The sequence below is a fragment of the Pavona decussata genome, unplaced genomic scaffold (genome assembly GCF_977016875.1).
Source record: "Pavona decussata unplaced genomic scaffold, jaPavDecu1.1 SCAFFOLD_102, whole genome shotgun sequence".
Classification (NCBI taxonomy): Eukaryota; Metazoa; Cnidaria; class Anthozoa; order Scleractinia; family Agariciidae; genus Pavona; species Pavona decussata.
This window is the reverse complement of record NW_028145517.1, coordinates 4569642-4596701: the sequence shown is the minus strand read 5'-3', so window position 1 is coordinate 4596701 and position 27060 is coordinate 4569642. Positions and strand designations below refer to the sequence as shown.

The 27060-nt window shown below is 38.8% G+C and overlaps 4 protein-coding genes and 1 pseudogene across 11 annotated transcripts in view; 4 read left to right on the top strand and 1 right to left on the bottom strand.

Annotated features, from left to right (window-relative positions):
* The window catches only part of LOC146471775 (uncharacterized), a 36777-nt gene extending 18468 nt beyond the window's left edge, over positions 1 to 18309 (bottom strand). Inside the window, exons 1-2 of one of the 4 annotated variants that reach the window (XR_014866704.1) lie at positions 17620 to 18188; positions 7944 to 10538 (exon numbers count right to left, since the gene is read on the bottom strand). The gene's annotated coding sequence lies outside the window, so the exon portion shown is untranslated. Of the gene's footprint in view, positions 1 to 7044; positions 7104 to 7943; positions 10539 to 13513; positions 13614 to 17619 lie in introns of those variants that run through there. The other 3 variants (XM_085120322.1, XM_085120320.1, XM_085120321.1) reach the window with 3 other exon arrangements.
* On the top strand, positions 588 to 14663 carry LOC146471777 (uncharacterized). Of its 2 annotated transcripts, none has more exons than XR_014866707.1 (6): positions 588 to 745; positions 847 to 936; positions 1426 to 1593; positions 2210 to 2311; positions 3157 to 3417; positions 13759 to 14663. XR_014866707.1 is itself a non-coding variant. In XM_085120338.1 (6 exons), the coding sequence occupies exons 1-6, from the start codon at positions 743 to 745 to the stop codon at positions 4522 to 4524; spliced, it is 639 nt and encodes a 212-aa protein (XP_084976464.1). In that variant the 5' UTR covers positions 588 to 742; the 3' UTR covers positions 4525 to 5344. The 2 variants fall into 2 exon arrangements, 1 of the variants encoding a protein (XP_084976464.1); XM_085120338.1 differs by lacking the exon at positions 13759 to 14663 and adding an exon at positions 4421 to 5344 and having other exon boundaries at positions 3157 to 3328.
* On the top strand, positions 5858 to 7950 carry LOC146471778 (uncharacterized; annotated as a pseudogene). The gene is made up of 2 exons (XR_014866706.1): positions 5858 to 6227; positions 6335 to 7950. The product of XR_014866706.1 is annotated as an uncharacterized LOC146471778 (transcript).
* Positions 11260 to 27060, top strand: LOC146471774 (uncharacterized). Of its 3 annotated transcripts, none has more exons than XM_085120340.1 (6): positions 11260 to 11400; positions 23249 to 23338; positions 23824 to 23991; positions 24731 to 24832; positions 25397 to 25568; positions 26802 to 27025. In XM_085120340.1, exons 1-6 carry the CDS (start codon positions 11398 to 11400, stop codon positions 26885 to 26887), a joined length of 621 nt encoding a protein of 206 aa, XP_084976466.1. In that variant the 5' UTR covers positions 11260 to 11397; the 3' UTR covers positions 26888 to 27025. The 3 variants fall into 3 exon arrangements, with proteins under 3 accessions (XP_084976466.1, XP_084976468.1, XP_084976467.1); XM_085120341.1 differs by lacking the exon at positions 11260 to 11400 and adding an exon at positions 23013 to 23124 and having other exon boundaries at positions 26802 to 27060; XM_085120342.1 differs by lacking the exon at positions 26802 to 27025 and having other exon boundaries at positions 25397 to 25605.
* LOC146471776 (uncharacterized) lies at positions 11261 to 15900 on the top strand. The gene is made up of 6 exons (XM_085120339.1): positions 11261 to 11400; positions 11502 to 11591; positions 12073 to 12240; positions 12901 to 13002; positions 13550 to 13721; positions 14948 to 15900. Exons 1-6 carry the CDS (start codon positions 11398 to 11400, stop codon positions 15043 to 15045), a joined length of 633 nt encoding a protein of 210 aa, XP_084976465.1. The 5' UTR covers positions 11261 to 11397; the 3' UTR covers positions 15046 to 15900.

Sequence of the window (27060 nt, the reverse complement as noted above, 5' to 3'; positions counted from 1 at the left end):
TTTCTTAATTGATATTTAGTAATCGCTCGGTAAAGATCATAAAGATGGAACAGAAAAAATGTGTGGACGAATATATCTGATTATTTTTTCAGTTAAACTTAAAAAATCGAAACGACGTCTGAGTTGAAACCGTCCTCGTTAAACCAGATGGCATGGCACCGCTTAAAAGAGTTCTCAATATCAATTAAGTTTCGGGAAGTGATCAAAACTACTATAATCGAGAAGGATCCCACAAAATGGATGGTGGTCTCTGTCTGCACCCCCTTCCTCAGCCTCAAAAGATTCTGTCTTTTTTGCATAGCAAGCCCTCTACACAGCAGTAAAAAAATGACAATGAGATTGAAAACCTCACTATTCTTGTTTGTCTATCAATCTGACTCCTGTTAGCTGAATATTTCTATGTCAACTCAAATTTTAAAGCAAATAACATTTTGTCAGTAATGTTCATGAGATAGGCAGTGTCTTCGATAACCCCCCTACCCCGGCCAGGGTGGGTACTTTTCGAACAAACTTGTTATGACCAGTTTCCTTAGCAATAATTCCCGGGAAATAGAACTGAAACGCCGCGGAGATTGAGAATATCACGTTAAGATCGAGGAAGCATTAGACGAATCCAACAGATGGTATATAAACGGCGACTTGCACAACTACATTCATTCTCTGTGGAAACAATTGGTAAACTGTGCCATAAGAAGATAGAAGGCTGATCGGAGGTCGTTCCGTTTACAAGTGACAAGCTAACATGGTAAGTTTACTTTACAATTGCACGTTCTTGCAACCTTTTTACATGCATACAAATGCGATCAATTTAAAACTCATTCGAAACTTTATTTGTTTTCTCCCCAGGAGTTCAAGGCGATCGTTCTGTGCTTTGCTTTCTTTGTTGTGGCTGCATCAGGAGCGTCAGTTTGTAAATGCGTAGAAGAAGAGAAAAAGGTAAAATGATTTTCAATTGTCCTTTGTTAATTCGTGCATTGTTGAAGTTATTCGCACGTTTTTGTCTATTTACCAAGGCAATACATGAAGAGTAACTATATTCGTTTCATGCTAACAAACCAAGACTCATACTTTTGAAACTTTCTGTTTTGTAATCTACTAAGGAGTATTTTCCTGTGGGGCTGTTTGTTATGTTTTGCAAAGCGGTTCCAGCTTTTGAGTCAGTGGATGAAGGCATTCTAACTTTTGAGTCGTAGAATCAAATCCGAAGTTGTGACAATTAAAAAAAAAAAAGATGAGTAGTATTAAGATCCCTTGTGTTCATCAGCTGCACCTTTCCTGTGCTAAAAAACTCGGAGACGACTCCTCAAATTCGGGAAAAAATACATTCAATGGATCGATTGAAAGGCTGCACGACAAAATAAGGAAACGATTCAAAATAGCGTATGGTGATATATTAAATATCTTTCATTTCTTCTTGTTTTGCAGGAGACGGTATCGAAGTACACTGTTGAAATTAACGATGAAAAGAAAAAGGTCAAGGAAACAATCGAAATTGACACCGACAAGGAAACAGAGACCTACCACCTTCCAGACAATGGCGACACCACTGAGAGTTCTCCCGGAGAGGCTAAAACCATCTACGATTTCAAGAAGGTGAGCAACAGGGGAGGAATGGGTGGTGTGGCACTGGGGGGTGGGGGTGGTAAACTCATTTATAATTCATGGCTCTTCCAATCTTTTCTTTTCTTTTTTCTTTCCATGTTTAGTGAATAGCTACTTCAGTACTAACTAACTAACTGACTGACTGACTGACTGACTGACTGACTGACTGACTAACTAACTAACTAACTAACTAACTAACTAACTAACTAAGTAACTGACTGACTGACTGACTGACTGGCTGACTGACTGAGTGACTGACTGACTGACTGACTGACTGACTAACTGACTGACGGACTGAGTACCTGAGTGATTAACTGACCGACTGACTAACTAACTGAGTGAGTGACTGACCGACTGACTCACTGACCAACTAACTGACTAACTGACTGATTAACTGACTGACTCAATTACCTACACTCCTAATAACTATTTAACTTACTAACCAACTGACAGACTAACTAATTAACTGACTGACTAACTTAATTACTTTCTAATTTACTTTGTCACTACTTAATTATTACTCAAAAGCCAACTCAGTGGCTGATGGCCTGATTTGTTAGCTAATTAGCCTAGTAATTATTTTTTTGTCTCCTTTCTATTGAAACAGAACATGGCCATGCACCGATTGTCCAATCAGAAAGCTTGTTTTCTGAGCAACTCTACGGAAAATCTACCAAAGCCTGCTGACCTCAAGAAACTGCTTGACATGGTGAGTAAATTTTCCAGTTGTTGTTCAATTACTGCACCTCAGACAGATAGAGACAGTCTTTTGTTGTTTGTTGTTTGTGATATCTCTATTCGGTTAGCACGAATTGTGCAAAATTTATTTCATGTAGTTTACTTTACTGTTGCCATTATCTAAAGTTAATGGAAAAGGGTAGACAAATCAACCAAACTAACTCCAAGGGTACGATAAGATTTATAATACCCCTCTCCTGGTTTTGAGCGTGGTCAAATGCCCACTAACACCTGTGGGGAAGGGGTCGGAGGGTGGTGGGGGAGAGAATTTGCCTTCAAATGCATAGTATTTCATTCTGTAATCTGCATGTAAACACATGGGTCTTACTGCTCACATTCTTTTTAGTTCTAATTACGTCTTTGCGGACTAAAGACATCGATCTCACGCATCGAGGACGATTTCTCACGCCTGACTCACAAATCCGGACGATTTGTTCTTTAACGCATGCTTAATAACAAAAATTGAATTAAATCTCCCCTGAAAAGGCCCTTAATGTTGACTTTGTGTCCTAACTGTATTACAACACACTAAAATTTTTTCAAAACAATCCGTTCGAATCGGAATTGTTCAAAGGTCGTCGGAACATCTTCGGACATTTTCGGCAACGTTCGCTCGGAAGTCTTCGGAAAATCGTCGGAAATCTTCGGAATTGGCTGGCACGTTTTCGGAAATCCTGGGTCATGACAAGACGAAAATCTCACGCATTTGACTCAGAAAAAGTTGGCAGGTATAATGTAGATATTGTATTGTCTTCAAATCGTAACAGAATTACGCCTTATCGGTATGAACTTATGAACTTTTCCTTTTTCCTACAGGAGGACGGCCAGGGCTCCTCTAACCCTAACAATTCACATACGTGGAAATATGTGGTGACTGGTGCTCTCCATGATCGCACGATCCTGAGTGATGAAATGGCGGACTTGTGCGCTAAGTTTCCCATTTATGTCATCAAGAAGCAACACCTTGTGGTGGGCGTGGCAAAGGAAAGTAAGGGACATTGTAATCACCTCAGACAAAAAACTTAGAATATTAACTTCTGTGAACTAGGGACAATGATAAGAATGATTTATTATTCAGTGAGTGACACAGGCATACTCTTGGAAAAGGAAATCCGAGTGCTCCTATCAGGAGTTCAACCTAAGACCTTCCGATTACTAGTTCGGATGCGTTACCATTGAGCTACAGAGGACTCGTGGGAGTTATGGCCATTAAACTAGGTTCATGGGACAAACATCTTGCATACTGATAGGATTCATGTTGAATATGTCAATGTGTTGCATATGGCATGGGCAATGGAATAAATGTGAGGACACAGAAACACAACCGCTGCCTCCAGAAGCGAAAAAAGCAACAAGAAATTTTTAATCTAAATTAATTGGTTGGAGTCAAACGTTGCATTGAAGGATGAATTCTCCATACTTTACCAAGATATAAGTATATTGTGGCGTCACCTTCCCAAATATATAGTTTCACTGCTGATTTGGTAGTCCAGTCCTGACCTTCCATGACAGAAATTAAATTTGTACTGAAAACAAGCACAGTTTATTTGAAATACCTGTTAGACTTAAGCAATAATCAATTTTAGCCAAAACCACAGTCCTTTTATAAGAAAAGTATGGACAGGATAGGAGAATTTGTTCTTTGATATTAGGGATTAAAGGCTTTAGCCTTCAGATAACATTTTTGCTCTGATCTTTCACCCTAATTTTACGATTTTATGGATTGAGTTTTGTCAAACAGAGCCACATACCGAAAAGCATGGAGGCCGTTTAGAGCAGTTTCCAATTGAGTGTCGTAAACCAAAACCGAAGTAATTATTTGGCCAATCACTACAAAAGTAAACAAGCACGGGAAAAGGCGTGCGTGCAAGGTGCGATGGGTTTTGGTTTTGTTCCTCATTGGGTAGGAACGAACGTGGCACGAGTTTTGTCAACAAATCAAAGAGAGCATTAAAGCAAACCCAAAGAAAACGAGAAATTACATTCGACACACAATTGAAAACCGCTCTATATCAGGTCTGTTGGCTGGCGCCATAAAAGGAATATTTATTAACAGACTTGTACTTGTGTTATTTCACAGGGCAAAAGCGTGGCTGGTTGTGTGGTTGGGTACGAATCCGCTATTGCAATTGGTATTGTTGCTGGTATACCTGGGTGTGGCACTGTCGCTGGTATAGTGGATAGCCTTTCTGAGTCTGTGCAGCAAGAGTCTCCAAGACAAACGAAAGTGGCTTAGAGTAATTGTTATATTATAATGATTATCATCACGATATATTATCACCATAATTTTTGGCCCTAGTTGTTCAAAGAGCGCATAACTTTATCCAGCAGAGTTAGCTGCTCGTTGAACAACCGAGGGCAGATTGTAGGCCTTTTACGACCTTGGAAGCCATTGTACTGACTGTATCAAAACCAACTACCATCATGACTTTCCGTTTTCGCGTAGAACTTACAGTGCTTTGTGTTATATAATGTACTTGGCCAGTCTGACGCCAAACAAGCTTTCCTAAGAGATCACTGTATCAAATTATTAAGCCCTATTGTTTTGATTTTGCGCAAATCTTTTTCTTTTAAGACCCTTGCCAGGAAAAAGGAGAAAAAACCAAACAAACAAACAAACAAACTCATCTGAGTTTTCGTGAGGTCCTGTTCTTAATTGTAGAAACACTTAGGTTACTAACATAAACATTGTAATTTCTGACGTGTTTTGCTGTGCTTGATACCGTGAAATGGCTAGCTTCCAAATGGCGTGAAGGGTATAGTTAAGAGAATGTTGATTTTGTTGTTTTAATGCTTAAAGGATCAGTAAAAGTAATTCAAAGGATCAAGATTTATGTTTTTATTTTTCGTGGACTGTGTTGAAAGAACGCGAAAGTCTTTTAAATCTGGAAGATTAATGAGAAAGTGGAAATAAAGTTGAAGAAAGCTTTTTTATAAAAAAAAATTAGAGCCTTTTGTTATTGACTGAAGAAGAAATAAATAAGGCCACTTTATAGTTAAAAAACGTGAAAGATGTTTTAATCTGGTGTTGGGATTTCCTGTAATTGGAGGGGTTTACAATCGCGCTTCCGGCCGCTCACTGTCCCGTCCCGTCCCGCTTACCCGAGTCAGCGTTTATTTATACTCGCCACTGTTGAGTGAAGATGCGTCCTCCCCCGGCACGTGTTATTTTATCCGTTTTTGCAGCTGAATCGTGTGACCAAACAAGTTCTCACACCAGGGGAGAGCGCTATAAAAGTACTCCACCCATCTCCAAACTTAACAGTTTGGCGGGAAATTTGGGCGCAAGCTTTCACTTAAGGGCAAAAAGTGCATTAAAAAACTGTAGGTGAGGGCCAAAGAAGAGGGACTTCAGTATGCGAAGTGCACTATTTTAAGCTTCAGTGTACGTATGACATCCTGTAAACTTTGAGGAAAGTTTAGAGGGTTTGTTGCCCTCGATTTATTCAATAAAGAGATACATTACGACGTAATGAAACTACAAAGAGCAACAAGCACCACTAGATTCAACATAGTTAACAAAAGTTCAACACCACAGAAAAGTACTACTCAGTAGCTTTCATTTGAATGGTAATACTTTAGGATTTCATCCACAGACTCAAAAGTTAGAACTACTTTGTACAGCATAATGAACAGCACCACAGGAAAGTACTGCTCAGTAGCTTTCATTTGAATGGTAACACTTTAGAATTTCTTTCACAGACTCAAAAGTTAGAAGCACTTTGTACAGCATAATAAACAGCAACACAGGAAAGTACTGCTCAGTAGCTTTCATTTGAATGGTCACAGTTCAGGATTTCATCCACAGATTCAAAAGTTAGAACCACTTTGTAAAGCACAATAACTGCACCACAGGAAAGTGCTGCTCAGTAGCTTTAATTTGAATGGTAACACTTGGAGAATTTCTTTCACAGACTCAAAAGTTAGAAGCACTTTGTACAGCATAATAAACAGCACCACAGGAAAGTACTGCTCAGTAGCTTTCATTTGAAAGGTCACAGTTCAGGATTTCATCCACAGATTCAAAGGTTAGAACCACTTTGTAAAGCACAATAACTGCACCACAGGAAAGTGCTGCTCAGTAGCTTTAATTTGAATGGCCACACTTTAGAATTTCATACAGCATAATAAACAGCACCACGGGAAAGTACTGCTCAGTAGCTTTCATTTGAATAGTCACCCTTTAGGATTTCATCAGCAGATTCAAAGGTTAGAACCACCTTGTACAACACAGTAAACAGCACCACAGGAAAGTAGTGCTCAGTAGCTTTCATTTGAATGGTCACAGTTTAGGATTTCATCAGCAGATTCAAAGGTTAGGAGCACTTTGTACAGCATAATAAACAATGAATACAATAAAATCTGCAATTCCACAGCGCCTCCGCCGTTGGGATCAGTCTGCCGTTAATATTTTATAATAAACAACACTACAGGAAAGTATTGCTTAGCTGTAGCTTTCATTTGAATGGCCAAACTTTTGGATTTCATCTACAGACTCAAACGTTATGCTGGTTTCCTTTGATCGAATGGCATGGCATCCCATCGAAAACTCGGCGTACAATTCCATACATTATGGCCGCCGCGCAGGCGCACACGCGCCGAATCCAGCTTTACGATTACTGCGCAAGCTCTACGTACGACCGCGTGATAAAAGTGCAGTACATTAAAACGAAGGTGAAAAGTGCGCTTAGAGGAAAAAAATACCTGAGTGGAGATACGTGGATACAGTACAGCTTGACGAAAGCTCGCATGCTAAACCTCACGGAATATGACAAAATTGTCTGGCTAGATGCAGATTCGCTCGTTTTAAGCAACATCGATGAGCTCTTTGTTCTTCAAGCATCCGCTGGCATTTGTTCAAGTATCAGAAATCATGATTACTGGCATGGTTTGAAAATCCCTGAGTTGGAAATCGAAAACGCCGTGGAAAATAATTACGGAGTTCACGGGTGTGTGATGGTGTTGACGCCTAACCTAGATCATTATTTATTGGCCAGCTCGCTGCCTCAGATAGGAACTACGGGAAATTTTATTGGCCCAGATGAGCATTTCTTTACGCAGTCGTACAAAACCGATTGGCACCATGTTCACATTAGGTATGGCTGCAACAAATGGTTTTGCGAAATGAGAGGGCTTCTTGCAGATGTCTATGCACAAAGAATGCACACGTGTTTTGGTTGTTTCACTGCGATGCTCCTGTCACGCTTTTTACTCTTGCTGATATAGTCTTCAAATTGTTCTCATTGCAAATTTGGAGACGCGATTCCCTTCGTTAATTTGCTAAAAATATCCCGCATGAGAAAGAAGACCGTGAGTTCTGCTTGATTAATTACTGGTAAATAGACCCATCCACTGTTTTTAAACTTTTACATGGACTAGTTAGCGAAAATCCATCGACATCGTTGAAAAGAACGCCTTGAAATCAATACGTTTGCCAAGTTTGAGAATAATATATTGAAAAATAACGAGGATATGCATCCGCAAAGTGGTGAGATTTTACAGACGTTTGTATGGTGGTGGTGGTGGTGGTGGTGGTGGTGGGGTGGGAGGGGGGGGGCAAGTTTGTGTTCTTCATTATACAAACATCTGTAAAATTTCGCGACCTTTGCAGCTAGAGCTATATCTTCGTGATCGCTCGCTTCTGACGTATCATTTTCATAGCGTCGATGGATCGGATATTCGCTTACTGGTCTTTATCAAAAGTTGAAAAAAGCTTGTAAGGGCGCTTATGTTTCGCCCGCTTTCATAACAGAAATATTTCATGATGTTTTGAAATACATGTATTTTGCTTCTCAGAAAAGGATTAACTATTTATCTCCTCAAACGTATAAGGAAAAATCCTGACAACTTCGTACAAGCATGGTAGTTTTGCTGACCTGACCCATAACCCGAGCTAATAAAGGCAAAAATTAAAAGCAACTAGTTAAAACCAAAATGTGAGTGAAATGTTTGCAGGATAGAGTGATTTTACTTAACCCGTGAAATAGTTAGTAGGATACTACGCGCTATTATGCACTAATTCCATTGTCTTCTGTTGTTTACTTGTAGCTATTTGCTACTAGTTGTTATTCTCTGTTTCACGGGTCAAGTAAAATCACTCTATTTTCAGACGCTGTCTCTCTTCGGTTTCCCATTCATTAATCTTCTTTGGCTTGGCTCCGGGCCGGAAGACGTTGAAATAGATCTAGATTTAAAAGACATTTAAGTTCAAAATTTTAAATGATAATTCGGGTTTTGTTTCCCTGGAAACGGGTGTTTGAGGTCCTGAGAGCAGTTTTTCTCACGAACCTTCACGCATCCGATTGCAAATTTTGCGAACAAAAGTTTCATAAAAGATTCGTCTCAGCAGCGGGGGCAGTTGCATTGTAAACTATTTCTTGTATAAATGTATTTAACCCTTTTCTGTAAGAAAAACTCACGCACCTCAAAACATCCTGAAATATTGTCTTGGCTTGAAAGTACAAAATATACCATTGAAGCAAGCACCCGGTCTACATTCCCCCACCCCCGCCCCCCTCCTCTGCACCTCCGGGAATTTACTTGGGTACAACGTGAAAAAAAGTGCAGTATAGCAACTACTGGATTGTCACGTATAGAAAGGGTGGATTTGCAATAAATATCGGTTTATATTTTTGGCTGTATTTCTGCATTTATGAAATCGGCAGGGGGTGTGCGTGTGTTTTAAAACTTTACGAAAGTCAAGTTGGTTTAGTGTGCACTGCGCAATTACGCTACGTGGTTTCTGAATAACCATATTTTATAATCATAACAGGTGATGTTTCCTTGTTGTTAACATGATTTGATATCTTTGTTCTCCACGTTTCAGCGCTTTTTTTCCCAGAAATCATAACTAAACATATTGACCTCGAGACTTTTTTTAAGCTGTAGCTTGCGCAACAAATGCGTAGTAACCGATTTGGAAAAAACTCAAGCCTGCTGTGGTTGAAGGGATTAGTTTACATGTAACGAGCCTCTCTCGCTTGTGTTTTAAGGAGCACGCAACGCTTAATGTACGTGGATATCTGTTCGAATGGTACTTAAGCCCCTAAAAAATTCGGATTTAATTATATAAACAAAAAAATACTGTTTTCATCGCCAAAATGTCAGCTCAGAATTTAACACTGGTACTGACTAATTCGTTTCCTTTTCGAAGGGCCAAATATGTCGTTGAAAAAGAGGAAAGAGTTGAGCTACAGCTAGCTTTTTCTTAAAACCAACAATATTTCAGTATATATTCTTTCTGCGACATTTTCACTTGTCATGAGTATGTTTACTCTTGACATTTATCCTTCCTTAATTACTGTATAAGTTTTTGAAGCTAGTGAACACATTGAGTCTGAATGAAGACTTAACGGATCAAAACAAAAAGTCACTACACAGTACATTACAATCTGTTCCGAGAAAACACTAAGCATAACAAAAAACTGGTCAAAATATTTCACTTATTTCTCCACATCTCTGCTCTACATATTTATGAACGTTTATAATCACCAGTCACTTGTTGACCTCAAAACCTCTCTAAAGCTGTAGCGCCATCAATACCTCCCGAAGTATGTGCTGTTATCATTGTATGTCATGTTTTTTTGTTACCAATCGAAAACAGACGCTTGTGAAAGTTTAAACCGACTCTCTGCGTTTAGCCATTGTGCACTTAAAAGAAGGTAGCAATTTAATAACACATTTACCGCATTTAGGTCTGTAATGGGTGTTAATTCAGGGGTCAGGCGAGAAAACGGGTGGTGAAATTTCACGGTACGGTCTGAAAATGGGTAGTGAAAACCAGTAATAAACTGTGTTTGCAAGGGCCACCGCGACAAAATAAAAGTGTCGGATCCTGTAGTGAAGAATCTAATCAGGAAAAAATTGTAAAGCAAATAATCTAAAAAAAGAGCAAGGCTGATTTCACGGTCAGGGAAGTATAGAAAAATGGGTAGAAAACAACACGTATTTACGAAAATGGATTCCCGGTTTATTTATCATTAGTTACTGTAAAGTTTCTATCAAATTCTCGTTTTACTCAGTGATTTGGTATGGATAATGGTTACGATAACTGCAAAGCAGTCAGTATTTTATCCGACCGTGAGTTGTTTGCGGCAAACGTGAGGACCCAGCCTTTGTCGCCATGCCGGCAGGCGAGGCTCACTGGCGTGACGTCATCGGAGCTGCGAGCCTAGCCTCCAATCGCATGTTGCGTCGCGCTTCTTGAAAGAAAAGAGAGACTATTTCAGTATTATTATTATTATTATTATTATTATTATTATTATTATTATTATTATTATTATAGCAGTCTACGGGTACGAAGACTGTATTATCAATTCTAAAAACTGAACACAAAAAGCAACCTTCTGGTTTACTTTCAGGATGATAATTCAATTTTTCTAACTCATATCTTCGTGTTTTTGGTGCTAGCAATACTGTCTCGAGATCAAACTACTGGTAGGCATGGAGTAAACAGAACTGAAACATAGTCACGTCCGAAGAAACGTGATTGGCATTTACAGTTATTAATAACAACTATTGAAAAAATTGGTTGAGCATGAGAGTAGTGCAATCGCTGAAGGGAACTCAAAAAGAGCTGAAACGTGAAAGAAAAGGATTATAATATTACTGATAACAAAGAAACATTTCTCCCTTTTTTCTTAATTGATAGTTAGTAATTGCTCGCTAAAGATAATAAAGATGACACAGAAAAAATGTGTTAGCTGAATATTTCTGTGTCAACTCAAATTTTAAAGCAAATAACATTTTGTCAGAAATGTTCATGAGATAGGTGGTGTCTTCGATAAGCCCCCTATCCCAGACAAGGTGGGTACTTTTCGAACAAACTTATTATGACCAGTTTCCTTAGCGATAAGTCCCGGGAAATAGAACTGAAACGCCGCAGAGATTGAAAATATCATGTTAAGATCGAGGAAGCATTAGACGCATCCAACAGATGGTATATAAACGGCGACTTGCACAACTACATTCATTCTCTGTGGAAACAATTGGTAAACTGTGCCATAAGAAGATAGAAGGCTGATCGGAGGTCGTTCCGTTTACAAGTGACAAGCTAACATGGTAAGTTTACTTCAAAATTGGACGTTCTTGCAACCTCAATACATGCATACAAATGCGATCAATTTAAAACATTCGAAACTTTATTTCTTTTTTCTCCTCAGGAGTTCAAAGCGATCATTCTGTGCTTTGCTTTCTTTGTTGTGGCTGCATCAGGAGCGTCATTTTGTAAATGCGAAGAAGAACAGAAAAAGGTGAAATGATTTTCAATTATCCTTTGTTAATTCGTGCATTGTTATTTGCACGTTTTTGTCCATTTACCAAGGCAATAAATGAAGAGTAACTATATTCGTTTCATGCTAGCAAGCCAAGACTCATAATTTTGAAAATTTCTGTGTTGTAATCTACTAAGCAGTATTTTCCTGTGGGGCTGTTTGTTATGTTGTGCAAGGTGGTTCCAGCTTTTGAGTCAGTGGATGAAGGCATTCTAACTTTTGAGTCGTAGAATCAAATCCGAAAGTGTGACAATTAAAACAAAATATATGAGTAGTATTAAGTTTCTTTGTGTTCATTAGCTGCATCTTTCCTGTGCTAAAAAACTCGGAGACGACTCCTCAAATTCGGGAAAAATACATTCAATGGATCGATTGAAAGGCTGCACGACAAAATAAGGAAACGATTCAAAATAGCGCACGGTGATATATTAAATATCTTTCAATTTTTCTTGTTTTGCAGGAGACGGTATCGAAGTACACTGTTAAAATTGACGATGGAAAGAAAAAGGTTGATGAGACAATCGAAATTGACACCGAAAAGGAAACTGAGAGCTACCACATTCCAGACAATGGCGACACCAGTAAGAGTTCCCCCGGAGAGGTTAAAACCATCTTTGATTTTAAGAAGGTGAGCAACAGGGGAGGGCTGGGTGGTGTAGCACTGGGGGGTGGGGGTGGTAAGCTCATTTATTATTCATGTCTCTTCCTTTCTTTTCTCTTTCTTTGTTAAGTGACTAGCTACTTCAGTACTGACTAACTAACTAACTAACTAACTAACTAACTAACTGACTGACTGACTGACTGACTGACTGACTGACTGACTGACTGACTGACTGAATAACTGACTAACTGAGTGAGTGACTGACTAACTAATTACTGACTAACTGACTGACTGAGTAATTAACTGACTGACTTACTGACTGAGTAATTAACCGACTGACTGACTGACTAACAGAGTGAGTGACTGAGTGATTGAGTGACTGACTAACTGACTGACTGACGGACTGACTGAGTGACTGACTACATGACTGACCGACTAACTGACTAATTGAATGAGTGACTGACTGACTGACTGACTGACTAACTTACCTACTTGCCTAATAACTATTTATCGTACTAAGAAACTGACAGACTCATTAACTGACTGACGAACTAACTAATTACTTTCTTGTTAACTTTGTCACTTCTTAACTGTTTCTCAAAAGCTTACTCAGTGGCTGATGGGCTGATTGATTTGTGAACTAATTAGCCTAGTAATTTCTTTTTTGTCTCTTTTCTATTAAAACAGAACATGGCCATGCACCGATTGTCCAATCAGAAAGCTTGTTTTCTGAGCAACTCTACGGAAAATCTACCAAAGCCTGGTGACCTCAAGAAACTGCTTGACATGGTGAGTAAATTTTCCAGTTGTTATTCAATCACTGCATCTCAGACAGATAGAAACAGGGTTGTTTGCTTTTAATTGTCTTTGATATCTCTATTCGCTTAGCATGAATTGTGCAAAATTTATTTCCTGACAACGCTTTGATAAATTCAAAGAAAAATGTAGGTTACTTTACTGTTGCCATTATCTAAAGATATTGGAAAAGGTTATACAAATCAACCTAACTAACTCCAAGGGTACGATAAGATTTCAAATACCCCTCTCCCGGTTTTAAGCGTGATCAAATGCCCACTAATACCCGTGGGGTAGGGGTCGGAGGGTGGTGGGGGAGAGAATTTGCCTTCAAATGCATAGTATTTCGTGCCGTAATCTGTTTAATGTAAACAGTAATGGGTCTTACTGCTCACATTTGTTTTATTTCCAATTACGTCTTTGCGCAATGAAACTCACAATGCCATGAAAACGGCTCATGTAGGTGTTGTATAGTCTTCAAATCGTAACAAAATAAACGCTAAACCGGTATGAACATATGAACGTTTCGTTTTTCCTACAGGAGGACGGCCAGGGCCCCTCTAACCCTAAGAGTTCAGGTTCGTCGAAATATGTGATCACTGGTACTCTCCATGATCGCACGATCCTGAGTGATGAAATGGCGGACTTGTGCGCTAAGTTTCCCATTTATGTCATCAAGAAGGAACACCTTGTGGTGGGCGTGGAAAAGAAAAGTGAGTGACACTGTAATTACCTTGATTTATTATTCAGTGAGTGACACAGGCATACTCTTGAAAAAGGAAATCCGAGTGCTCATTTCAGGAGTCGAACCTAAGACCTTTCGATTACTAGTTCGGATGCTCTACCACTGAGCTAAAAGAGACTCGTGAGAGCTAAGGCCATTAAACTAGGTTCATGGGACAAACATCCTGCATGCTGACAGGATTTGAATGTCAATGTGTGGTATGTGCGCAATGGAATAAATGTGAATACATAGTAACACAACAACTACCTCCAGAAGCGAAAAAAACGAGAAATTTTTAATCTAAATTAATTGGTTGGAGTCAAACGTTGCATTGAAGGAGAAATGCTCCATAGTTTACCTCGATATAAGTATATTGTGGCGTCAGTTCCCCAAAGTATATAGTTTCACTGCTGATTTGGTAGTTATCTAATGAGTCCAGTCCTGACCTTCCATGTCACAGTAATTAAACTTGTACTGAACAAATCAGTTTATTCATCTATTAGATAAACAAGCACTGTTTATTTGAAATACCCGTTAGACCTTAAATCGATTTTAGCCGACACGATTGGCTTCTTCAACCTCTGAGGTCATGAGAATTAAGGATTATGATCACTCAAGGTGAATTTTCATGATATTTTAATAACCCCCCCCCCCCCAAGTCCTTTTATAAGAAAAGTATGGACAAGATAGGAGGATTTGTTCTTTGATATTAGGGGTTAAATGGTTAAACCTTTAAATCCAAACAACCTAAAACTTCAACAGCTATATTTTTGCTCCGATATTTCACCTGATTTTACGATTTTACGAATTCAGTTTTGACAAACAGAGCCACATACCGAAAAGCATGGAGGCCATTTAGAGCAGTTTCCAATTGAGTGCCGTAAAACCAAAACCGAAGTAATTATTTGGCCAATCACTACAAACGTAAACACTAGAATGAACCAATCAAAATTCAAAGCAAACACATGTATGCGGCGTCAAGCGCGGAAAAACGCGCGCGTGCAAGGTGCGATGGGTTTTGGTTTTGTTCCTCATTAGTTAGGAGCGAACGTGGCACGAGTTTTGTCAACCAACCAAAGAGATAAGTAAAACAAAACCAAAGCAAACGCGAAACTACATTCGACACATAATTGAAAACCGCTCTATATCAGGTCTGTTGGCTGGCCCCATAAAAGCAATATTTATTTACATACTTGCACTTGTGTTATTTGACAGGGCAAAAGCGTGGATGTATTAAACTAATTTGCATTAGTTACTGCTATTGCACTCCTTGGTGGTGCGGTTGTATCTGTGTGTGGCGCTGTAGCTGGTAAAGTGGACAGCCTTTCTGAGTTTGTGTAGCAAGAGTCTTCGAGACAAACCAAAGTGGCTTAGAGTAATTGTTATATTATAATGATTATCATCACGATATATTGTCATCATAATTTCTGGCCCCAGTTGTTCAAAGAGCGCATAACTTTATCCAGCAGAGTTAGCTGCTCGTTGAACGACCGAGGGCTGATTGTAGGCCTTTTTACGACCTTGGAAGCCATGTACTCACTATATCAAAACCAACTACCATCATGACTTTCCGTATTCGCGAAGAACTTACAGTGCTTTGTGTTGTGTGCTGTACTTGGCCAGTCTGACGCCAACTACGCTTTCCTAAGAGATCACTGTATCAAATTATCAAGCCCTATTGTTTTGATTTCGCGCAAATCTTTTTCTTTTAAGACCCTTGCCAGGAAAAACAAAACAAAACAAAACAAAACAAAAAATAAATAAATAAAAACAACAAAAAAAAAAACTTATATGAGTTTTCGTGAAGTCTTATTCTTAATTGTAGAAACACTTACGTTTTTAACATAAACATTGTAATTTCTAAAGTGTTTTGCTGTGCTTGATACCGTGAAATGGCTAGCTTCCAAATGCTGTGAAGGGTATATTGAAGAGAATGTTGATTTTGTTGATTTAATGCTCAAAGGATCAGTAAAAGCAATTCAAAGGATCAAGATTTATGTTTTTATTTTTCGTGGACTGTGTTGAAAGAATGCGAAAGTATTCAAATCTAGAAGATTAATGAGAAAGTGGAGATAAAGCGCATAGAAAGCTTTTGTTAAAGACTGAAATTAAGCCTTTTTGTTATTGATTGAGGAAGAAATAAATAAAGCCACTTTATAGTTAAAAAACGTGAAAGATGTTTTAATCTGGTGTTGGGATTTCTTGTAATTGGAGGGGTTTACAATCGCGCTTCCGGGCGCTCACTGTCCCGTTCCGTCCCGCTTACCCGAGGCAGCGTTTATTTATACTCGCCACTGTTGAGTGGAGATGCGTCCTCTCCCTGCACATGTTATTTTGTCCGTTTTTGCGGCTGAATCGTGTGACCAAACAAGTTCTCACACCAGGGGAGAGCGCTATAAAAGTACTCCACCCATCTCCAAACTTAACAGTTTGGCGGGAAATTTGGGCATAAGCTTACACTTAAGAGCAAAATGCGCATTGAAAAACTGTAGGTGAGGGCCAAAGAAGAGGGATTTCAGTATGCCAAGTACACTATTTTAAGCTTCAGTGTACGTATGACATCCTGTAAACTTTGAGGAAAGTTTAGAAGGTTTGTTTCCCTTGATTTATTCAATAAAGAGATACACTACGACGTAATGAAACTACTGAGGGCAACAAGTAGCAATAGATTAAACGTACTTAGCAAAAGTTCAACACTAGAAAAAAGTACTACTCAGTAGCTTTCATTTGAATGGTCACACTTTAGGATTTCATCCACAGACTCAAAACAGACCACCTTGTACAGCATAATGAAAAGCACCACAGGAAAGTACTGCTCAGTAGCTTTCATTTGAATGGTCACACTTTAGAATTACATCCACTGACCCAACAGTTAAAACCACTTTGTACAGCATAATAAACAGCACCACAGGAAAGTACTGCTCAGTAGCTTTCATTTGAATGGTCACACTTTAGAATTTCATCCACAGACTCAAAAGTTAGAGCCACCTTGTACAGCATAATAAACAGCAACACAGAAAGTACTGCTCAGAAGCTTTCATTTGAATAGTTACACTTTAGGATTTCATCAGCAGATTCAAATATTAGAACCACCTTGTACAGCATTTTAAACAGCACCACAGGGAAATATTGCTCGCTGTAGCTTTCATTTGAATGGCCACACTTTTGGATTTCATCTACAGACTCAAATGTTATGCTGGATTTCCTTTGATCGAATGGCATGGCATCCCATCGAAAACTCGCGTACAAATTGTAATTTTTTTAAGACAATTTTTGAACAAGGTACTAGCGAGCAGCACATAGCAACGAAATCTTGTTGACTCAAGGTTTATGCTCCGACCAGTTTCGTCTGATAACTACAGACTTCATCAGGGAGTATGGAACAAGATTACATGGGGAACTTATTTATACATAACTTTTACAATACAAATCACGTTCCCGTAAGGGTGTGAACAACAAACACCCACAAGAAATACGTGCAGGATATGACTAGAATCCTGCGTAGAAGGTGTGATGTTTAATTTTGGGGTTCACGGATTTAACGTTAAATCCTGCACATAGTTCTTGTGGGTGTTTGTTGTTCACACCTTGACGGGAACGTGATTTGTATTGTAAAAGTTATGTATAAATAAGTTCCCCATGTAATCTTGTTCCATACTCCCTGATGAAGTCTGTAGTTATCAGACGAAACCGGTCGCAGAATAAACCTTGAGTCAACAAGATTTCGTTGCTGTGTGCTGCTTACTAGTACCTTGTTAAAAAATTGTCTTTAAAAAATTATTCCATTAAACAATTCCATACATCATGGCCGCCGCGCAGGCTCACACGCGCCGAATCCAGTCTTAAAAAAAATTCTCAACAAAGAAATAAGTGGAATTTTGCCCTACCTTGATTTATTCGTCTTTCCCAAGTCAGAACGATACAACATTTCTACGTTCCAGTCTAGTAACAGTCGAACCGTATTATTGTTGCTTTTAAACTTTCCTCCCGGTTCCTGAACAACTTTATAATTTACAGTAAATTCCGCCAAGTCCGCCATACTTCGCTTCTTGTCATTGTCTAGCCTTATCCGGAGTGTGTGTACACATTCTCAACTTGTCTCCCTCTCAGAAGCGCTGGTCAGTTTCCAAAAGTCGATTTCCAAAGTTTAGATTCGTAAGCTTAATTTCATCGCAAATACAATGCCTTACGAGTTGTATTCGTGGTTCCCAAGCAGGTTAAATATCGGTAACAACATGTCTTGTTTTCCTTAGCCCGTGACATGTTAAAAGAGCCGATGAACTGAAGGGTTTATCAACCTTTCCACCGTTGTAAACATCGGCCGCCATGTTGAAACTATTCAGTTTATGTTCAGCTTACATGACAGATTTTTGCTTTACTTTTAAGTGCGCTGTACAGCTTTTCCAGGTTTCGGGCTTATTTCAACCAAAGTGTGACTTTCGTGTGACAAAGTGGTGTGACAATAAGGCTATTGATTGCACAATAATGCAATAACAAAAAAACATGTGGGTTTTTCTTCTTTGTAATATAATTTTATCGCTTAATAGCTAATTCTACGGGGTTTTTTTTTTTTACGTATTTTATGAAAGGAAAAAAAAAAACTGGGTGAGCCCACACATCGAGCTCTTGACTGTATGAAATTGTACGCCATGGCGGAGACATATTTTCAGTTTAGCCATTACGAGCTAAAACTGGAAATTAATTTAATTAAAAATTTAGGTCTGGAATGGGTGTCAATTCAGGGGTCAGGAGAAATTTCACGCTCTTGTCTGAAAATGGGTAGGGAAAAATTCATATTAACGAAATGGTTACCTCAGCAGGTCGAGCAGTTATTTATCATTAGTTACTGTAAAGTTTTTTATTAAATTGTCGCTTTACTAACTTACTTGGCATGGATAATGGTTACGATAAATGCAAAACAGTCAGTATTTTACCGACCTTGAGTTGTTTGGGCAAACGTGGGGGCCGAGCCTTTGTCGCAATGCCGGCAGGCGAGGCTCACTCGCGTGACGTCATCGAAGCTTCACTTGTTGCGTCGCGCTTCTCGAGAGAAAAGAGAGACTATTCCAGAGGGAGTCTACGGGTACGAAGACTATATTATCAATTCTTAACGACTAAACACTAAAAGTCACCTTGTGGTTTGCTTTAACAAGATAATCGAAGGTAAAAAACGTGTTTTTTATATATTGACATGCATTCAGAGACATTGCCTAAAACTGTGTGGCGCAGTGAACACAATCAGGATTATTATAGGAAATCTTTTTCATTAGGACTGCTGAATTGTGGAACTCGTTGCCTTCTTGCACTAAAGCAACTAATTCACTCCCCATTTTCAAGACTAGCTTAATTAGTATCTACTTATCTAAGCTTGTATCCTATAGTCCTCCGAGGTAGAGTGCATGGTGCTTGCGACATTATCTTTTATTTTCTTACGATTGTTTATTTACTTACGATTGGTTTTTTTTTTTTTTTTGAAGCAGTAGGAGGGGGTCAGATTGCAATAGGGACGCAAGTTCGGTTTCTTTCCCCCGTCACAGCCTGTATTTTTACTGTATTTTTTATTGTATTTCGATTGTATAATATCCTCAATGACGTATTCATTAAATAAAATAAATAAAATGAGGGAGACAGATTCCTTGTGTGGTGACCTTCAGCTGCTCCAGAAAAATGACTGAAATAGACAATTGTCGAACAGATAACCAAAACCGACCACCGCAAGCTTGCGGTCCAGAAAACATTTCATGACAATCAACTGAGATTTTCATTACGGTCTACTCTGGCGATAATTTGTGGTCCCACAATCAAAAGTCATTTCCGGTCTCCAGGATCATTTGACGAACGGTACATTCGTAATGTATGCTGTAGTGAAATCGATGAAGGAAGTCACGTGTCAGGATGTTATGGATTCAGGAAGTCAAGAACGATGTGAAACGTAGTCTCCATCGCAGTTGTTTTTAGTGTCATCACGCAACGCTCCTCCCACTAGCGTTGCGTGACGACACTAAAAACGGCTGCGACGGAGACTATGTGAAACGTGGAATAAACAATATATCATATTCGTAATATTTGCTGTAGTGAAATCGATGAAAGAAGTCACGTGTCAAGGTGTTATGAATTCAGGAAGTCAAGAACGATGTAAAACGTGGAATAAACAATATATCATATTCGTAATATGTGCTGTAGCGAAAACGATGAAGGAAGTCACGTGTCAAGGTGTTATGAATTCAGGAAGTCAAGAACGATGTGAAACGTGGAATAAACAGAATATCACATTTAAAACAAATTCACGTAATGTTTTTTTTCCTCTTGATGCTGTTGAGTATGCGCAATAGTGCTATCGCTGTTCAAGGAAGTATGTGATCCGATATCGTGAGTTCTGGAAAGAGAGCCCAAACTTGGAAGAAAAGAATATATTATTTGGAACAAGAAGACTTTTCCACCATTTTTTTTCTTGAAGTTTAGTTTTCCCTCGCCACAGATCACTAGTGATCTATATATGCAGATTACTGTCTATGTTTTCATTAATAATTCAGTGTTCTTACAAATGTTCCTGTATTGAACCCCGATTTCCCCAGAGACCGACAATCAAAACCATCTCCGTGCTTTTCAGAAAGACCATTCTTTACCGGGCATGTGACTGATTTCCGCCTTCTGATAGGATAAAATGGCCATGAATTGTTAATGAGCTTTTGAAACATTGTATTATAGGTTGTTTTAAGGAGACATTCCGGTAGACCTGGGGACAGGGCAGACTCGCGCGTAAACAGCTGAAACAAGGCCAAAGCTGAGAGAAATATAACAATTAAAGAGGTATTAATTACTATAATAATTGAAAAAGTTGGTGAGTACATACGTAGTAGTAGCTTGTAGTGCAATTGCTGAAGGAAGAGATCAGATTGTGAATCCAACAAGTTTACAACATCCTTGCTAAGCTATGGTACGTCTCTTCTGAAACGCTGAGGATCAAAATTTTAGGGAGCTTAAGCAACGACGACGGCGACGGCAACTGGACAACGCCGCAAAACAAAAGGTATAATGAGCAAAAAAGCTGTTTAGCCAATGCCAAGAAAATGCATCTATAGCCGTTAGCGAGGCGAAAATGTTAGGAGTAAGCTTATTTATTTACCTAGAATGGGTAATATGTGGAGATTGATTGTACACGGGATTGGTGATCAATAAAATTGCTCTCGATCTCTTGTAAGGTAAGACTTTCTCGTTTACTATCAAAACTTAAAAAAGCTTAAAGGTGACTTCGTATGACGAATGGACTATGTAAAGTATTGCATTTCAATTATTTTGTTATATCGAGAGTCAAGTAAATATATAAACCTCTTGGTGCGAAATACCCGCAGGTATCACCGCCTTTTCTTAAACTTTTTGTTGCAACCTTAACCTGTCTAATCGTTTCACGTCGAGTTTTCGTTTTCTGAACTGTGGAACGGAGATGAATTTCCCTCTTTTTAATTCTGTCACATCGGCCGACATGTTTGTTTTCCTCCGTGTATCGTCAACCATGAATTGCGCGTGACATTACGTGGCGTGTGCATTACTTGCGCATTAAAGATGCGCATAAACAATTAGCGCGAACGTCCTTAATTCAGGGGTCAGGCGTGAAAACGGGTGCTGAATCTTCACGGTACTGTCTGAAAATGGGTAGAAAACAACTCGTATTTACGAAATGGATAGCCCAGCCGGTTGAACATAAATTTATCATTAGTCACGGCGAAGTTTCTATCAAATTCTCGTTTACTCAGTGATTTGGTATGGATAATGGTTACGATAACTGCAAAGCAGTCAGTATTTTACTGACTGTGAGTTGTTTGCGGCACGAAGACAACGGTTCGAAGGCTATCTTATCAATTCTTAAAAACTGAACAAAAAAAGCAACCTTCTGGTTTGCTTTCAGGATAATCATTCAATTTTTCTAACTCATATCTTCGTGTTTTTGGTGCTAGCAACACTGTCTTGAGATCAAACTACTGATAGGCATGGAGTAAACAGAGCTGAAACATAGTCACGTTCGAAGAAACATTATTGGCATTTACAGTTATTAATAATAACTGTTGAAAAAGTGGTTGAACATGTGCAGTAGTGCAATCGCTGAAGAATGTCCAATGTAATGAAGACAAAAAGAGCTGAAACGTGGAAGAAAAGGATTATCATATTACTGATAACAAAGAAACATTTCTTCCTCTTTTCTTAATTGATATTCAGTAATCGGCCGCTAAAGATTATAAAGATGGAAAAGAAAAAAATGTATAGACGAATGGATCTGATTTTTTTTTTTTTAAACTGAAGAAATCGAAACGACGTGTGAGTCTCATAAGTTGAAACCTTCCTCGTTGAGCATTCGCAGTAGTGCAATTGCTGAAGGAATATGGACGAATAGATCTAAATTGTTTTCAGTTAAGCTGAAGAAATTGCAACGACGTGTGAGTCCCATAATTAAGTTGAAACCGTCCTCGTTAAACCAGATGGCATGTTTGGGTTTTGCCATTCACTTATTAGTTGTCTAAGAATAATTATTGTAAATCAATCCGTGTTGACATTAGATTGTATCTTGATTTTGTATTCTGAAACTTAATGGATCTATAGTGTAATTGATTGACATAAGTGTCAAAATAGTCTACCATTGTATTGGAAAAGATAAATTTGTAAAATCGAAGCTCATGTATCAGTTGATACGAAAGTTTGGAGTTGTTAGAGATTGTGAAATGTAAACAGTATATGATGGAGAACGAAATAAAGAATTGTTGAAAGGAGAAAGATACAGTCCTCTTATTGAGTCGAACCAGTGCCGGGATTTTCCGAACATTAGTGATATTTTGTGTTGATGACACCACTTTAAAGAGGTCTCAATATCAATTAAGTTTAGGGAAGTGATCAAAACTACAATAATCGAACAGGACACCACAAAATAGATGGTGGTCTCTGCCTGTACCCCCTTCCTCAGCTTCAAAAGATGGTGTCTTTATTGCATAGCCAGCCCTCTATCCAGCAGTAAATGACAATGAGATTCAAACCTCACTTTTCTTGTTTATCTACCAAGCTGACTCTTGCTAGCTGAATATTTCTTAGTCAACTCAAATTTTAAAGCCAATAAAATTTTGTCGATAATGTTCATAAGATAGGTGGTGTCTTCGATAACCCCCCCCCCCCCCCCCCAGACAAGGTGATCCTCTTCGAACAAACTTGTAATGACCGGAAAAAGAGCTGAAACGAGGGGATTGAGAATATCATGTTAAGAACTAGGAAGCATGAGACGCATCCGACAGATGGTATAAAAAAGGTTACTTTACGCCTACATCCATTCGCTGTGGAAACGATTGGAAAACTGCGCCATAAGAAACCTGATCGGAAGTCGTTCCGTTTACAAATGACAAGCTAACATGGTAAGCTTACTTCAAAATTGCACGTTTTTGCAACCTTCAAGACAAGTTTATCGAAGTTTCCCTTGATGCATACGAATGCGATCAATTTAAAACATTCAAAACTTTATTTCCTTTTTCTCCCCAGGAGTTCAAGGCGATCGTTCTGTGCTTCGCTTTCTTTGTTGTGGCCGCATCGGGAGCGTCAGTTTGTAAATGCGCAGAAGAAGAGAAAAAGGTAAAATGATTTTCAATTATCCTTTGCTAATTCGTGCATTGTTATTCGCACGTTTTTGTCCATTTACCAAGGCAATGAATGAAGAGTAACTATATTCGTTTCATGCTAGCAAGCCAAGACTCATAATTTTGAAAATTTCTGTCTTGTAATCTACTAAGCAGTACTTTCCTGTGAGGCTGTTTGTTATGTTGTGCAAGGTGGTTCCAGCATTTGAGTCAGTGGATGAAGGTATAATTCTAACTTTTGAGTCTCAGAATCAAATCGGAAATTGTGACAATTAAAACAAAAAAGATGAGTAGTATTAAGATTCTTTGTGTTCATTTCTGCACTTCTTTCCTGTGCTAAAAAACTTGGAGACGACTCTTCAATTTCGGGAAAAATACATTCAATGGATCGATTGAAAGGCTGCACGACAAAACAAGGAAACGATTCAAAATAGCGTATGGTGATATATTAAATATCTTTCATTTCTTCTTGTTTTGCAGGATACGGTATCGAAGTACACTGTTGAACATTACGATGGAAAGAAAAAGGTTGATGAGACAATCGAAATTGACACCGACAAGGAAACAGAGACCTACCACGTTCTAGACAATGGCGACACCAGTAAGAGTTCCCCCGGAGAGGTCAAAACCATCTTTGATTTCAAGAAGGTGAGCAACAGGGGAGGACTGGGTGGTGTTGCACTGGGGGGTGGGGGTGGTAATCTCATTTATAATTCGTGTCTCTTCCTTTCCTTTCTTTTCTTTTCTCTTTTTATGTTTAGTGACTAGCTACTTCAATACTGACTAACTAACTAACTAACTAACTAACTAACTAACTAACTAACTAACTGACTGACTGACTGACTGACTGACTGACTGACTGACTGATTGACTGACTAACTGACTGAATGACTGACTAACTTACTAAGTGATTGACTAATTGACTGACCGACTGACTAGCTGACTGACTGACTAACTGAGTGATTGAGTGACTAACTGAGTGACTGAGGGACTAACTGACCGACTAACTGAGTGACTGAGTGACTAACTGAGTGACTGAGGGACTAACTGACCGACTAACTGAGTGACTGAGTGACTAACTGAGTGACTGAGTGACTGACTGACTGAGCGACTGACTGACTGACCGACTGACTAACTTACTGACTAACTGACTAACTGACTAACTTACCTACTTGCCTAACAACTATTTAACTTACTAAGCAACTGACAGACTAACTAATTAACTGACGGACTAACTAATTAACTGACCGACTAACTAATTACTTTCTAGTTTACACTGTCTCTTCTTAATTATTTATCAAAAGCTAACTCAGTGGCTGATAGCTTGATTGATTTGTTAGCTAATTAGCCTAGTAATTATTTTTTTGTCTCTTTTCTACTGAAACAGAACATGGTCATGCAGCGACTGTCCAATCAGAAAGCTTGTTTTCTGAGCAACTCTACGGAAAATCTACCAAAGCCTGCTGACCTCAAGAAACTGCTTGACAAGGTGAGTAAATATTCCAGTTGTTGTTCAATCACTGCATCTCAGACAGATAGAGACAGGGTTGTTTGCTGTTTATTGTTTTTGATATCTCTATTCGCATAGCATGAATTGTGCAAAATTTATTTCCTGAAAACGCTTTAATAAATTCAAATATAAATGTAATTTACTTTACTGTTGCCATTATGTATGGATATTGGAAAATGGTAGACAAATCAACCTAACTAACTCCAAGGGTACGATAAGATTTCAAATACCCATCTCCTGGTTTTAAGCGTGACCAAATGCCCACTAATACCCGTGGGGTGGGGGTCGGACGGTTGAGGGGGAGAGAGAGGGCACCGCTGGTATTTTCCTTCAAATGCATAGTATTTCATGCTGTAATATGTTTAATGTAAACACTGTCATGGGTCTTACCGCCCTCATTCGTTTTAGTTCCAATTACGTCTTGGTGCAATGAAACTCACAATGCCATGAAAACGGGTCATGTAGATATTGTATCGTCTTCAAATCGTAAGAGAATAAACGCCTTACCGGTATGAACTTATGACCTTTTCCTTTTTCCTACAGGAGGACGGCCAGGGCCCTTCTAACCCTAAGCGTTTAAGTACGTTTAAATATGTGATCACTGGTACTCTCCATGATCGCACGATCCTGAGTGATGAAATGGCAGACTTGTGCGCTAAGTTTCCCATTTATGTCATCAAGAAGGAACACCTTGTGGTGAGCGTGGTAAAAGCAAGTAAGTGACACTGTAATTACCTCAAACAAAAAACTTAGAATATCAACTTCTGCGAACAAACGACAATGATGAGAAGGATTTATTATTCAGTGAGTGACACAGGCATACTCCTGAAAAAGAAAATCCGAAAGCTCTATCATTGAGCTACAGGAGACTCGTGGAAGCTAAGGCCATTAAACTAGGTTCACGGTACAAACATCCTGCATACTGATAGGATTTGAATGTCAATGTGTGGTATATGCGCATTGGAATAAATGTGAACACAGTAACACAACAACTACCTCCAGAAGCGAAAAAAGCAACCAGAAATTTTTAATCTAAATTAATTGGTTGGAGTCAAACGTTTAATTGCATTGAAGGAGGAATGCCCAATACTTTACCTAGATATAAGTATATTGTGTTGTCAGCTCTCCAAATATATAGTGCTATAGCTGATTTCGTAGTTACTGATCTAATGAGTCAAGTCCTGACCTTCCATGTCACAGTAATCAAATTTGTACTGAACAAATCAGTTTATTCAATCTATTAGATAAACAAGCACTGTTTATTTGAAATACCTGTTAGACCTTAAATCGATTTTAGCCGAAACGATCGGCTTCTTCAACCTCTGAGGTTATGAGAATTAAGGATTACGATCACCCAAAGTGAATTTTCGTGATATTTTAATAACTTCCCCCTAGTCCTTTTATAAGAAAAGTATGGACAAGATAGGAGAATTTGTTCTTTGATATTAGGGGTCAAAGGGTTAAGCCTTCAAATCCAAACATTCTAAAACTTCAACAGTATCATTTTTGCTCTGATCTTTCACCTGATTTTACGATTTTACGGATTCAGTTTTGACAAACAAAGCCACATGTCGAAAAACATGGAGGCCATTTAGAGCAGTTTCCAATTGAGTGTCGTAAAACCAAAACCAAAGTAATTATTTGGCAAATCATTACATTCGTCAACAGCACAATGAACCAATCAGAATTCAAAGCAAATACATGTATGCGGCGTCAAGCGCGGGGAAACGCGTGCGTGCAAGGTGCGATGGGTTTTGGTTTTGGTTTTTTTTCTCATTGGTTAGGAACGAACGTGGCGCGAGTTTTGTCAACCAATCAGAGATCAGTAAAGCAAAACCAAAGCAAACGCGAAATTACATTCAATTGAAAACCGCTCTATATCAGGTCTGTTTCCTGGCGCCATAAAAGGAATATTTATTAACAAAGTTGTACTTGTGTTATTTCACAGGGCAAAGGCGAGATTGTGTTTGCACTAAAATCTGCTATTACACTCCGTTGGGGTGCTCTTGTATCTGTCTGTGGTTGTGCCAGTAAAGTGGACAGCCTTTCTGAGTCTGTGCAGCGAGAGTCTGCGAGACAAACCAAAGTAGCTCAGAGTAATTATTATATTATAATGATTATTATCACGATATATTGTCATCATAATTTCTGGCCCCAGTTGTTCAATGAGCGGATAACTTTATCCAGTGGAGTTAGCTGCTCGCTGA

Bases quoted from the DNA above. Each gene is read 5' to 3' on its own strand.
- LOC146471777 (XM_085120338.1), top strand. The intron at 1,594-2,209 runs GTGAGCAACAGG...CTATTGAAACAG, and splicing joins CCATCTACGATTTCAAGAAG to AACATGGCCATGCACCGATT. The intron at 3,329-4,420 runs GTAAGGGACATT...GTTATTTCACAG, and splicing joins GGTGGGCGTGGCAAAGGAAA to GGCAAAAGCGTGGCTGGTTG.
- LOC146471776 (XM_085120339.1), top strand. The intron at 13,003-13,549 runs GTGAGTAAATTT...TTTTTCCTACAG, and splicing joins TCAAGAAACTGCTTGACATG to GAGGACGGCCAGGGCCCCTC. The intron at 13,722-14,947 runs GTGAGTGACACT...GTTATTTGACAG, and splicing joins GGTGGGCGTGGAAAAGAAAA to GGCAAAAGCGTGGATGTATT.
- LOC146471774 (XM_085120341.1), top strand. The intron at 23,992-24,730 runs GTGAGCAACAGG...CTACTGAAACAG, and splicing joins CCATCTTTGATTTCAAGAAG to AACATGGTCATGCAGCGACT. The intron at 25,569-26,801 runs GTAAGTGACACT...GTTATTTCACAG, and splicing joins GGTGAGCGTGGTAAAAGCAA to GGCAAAGGCGAGATTGTGTT.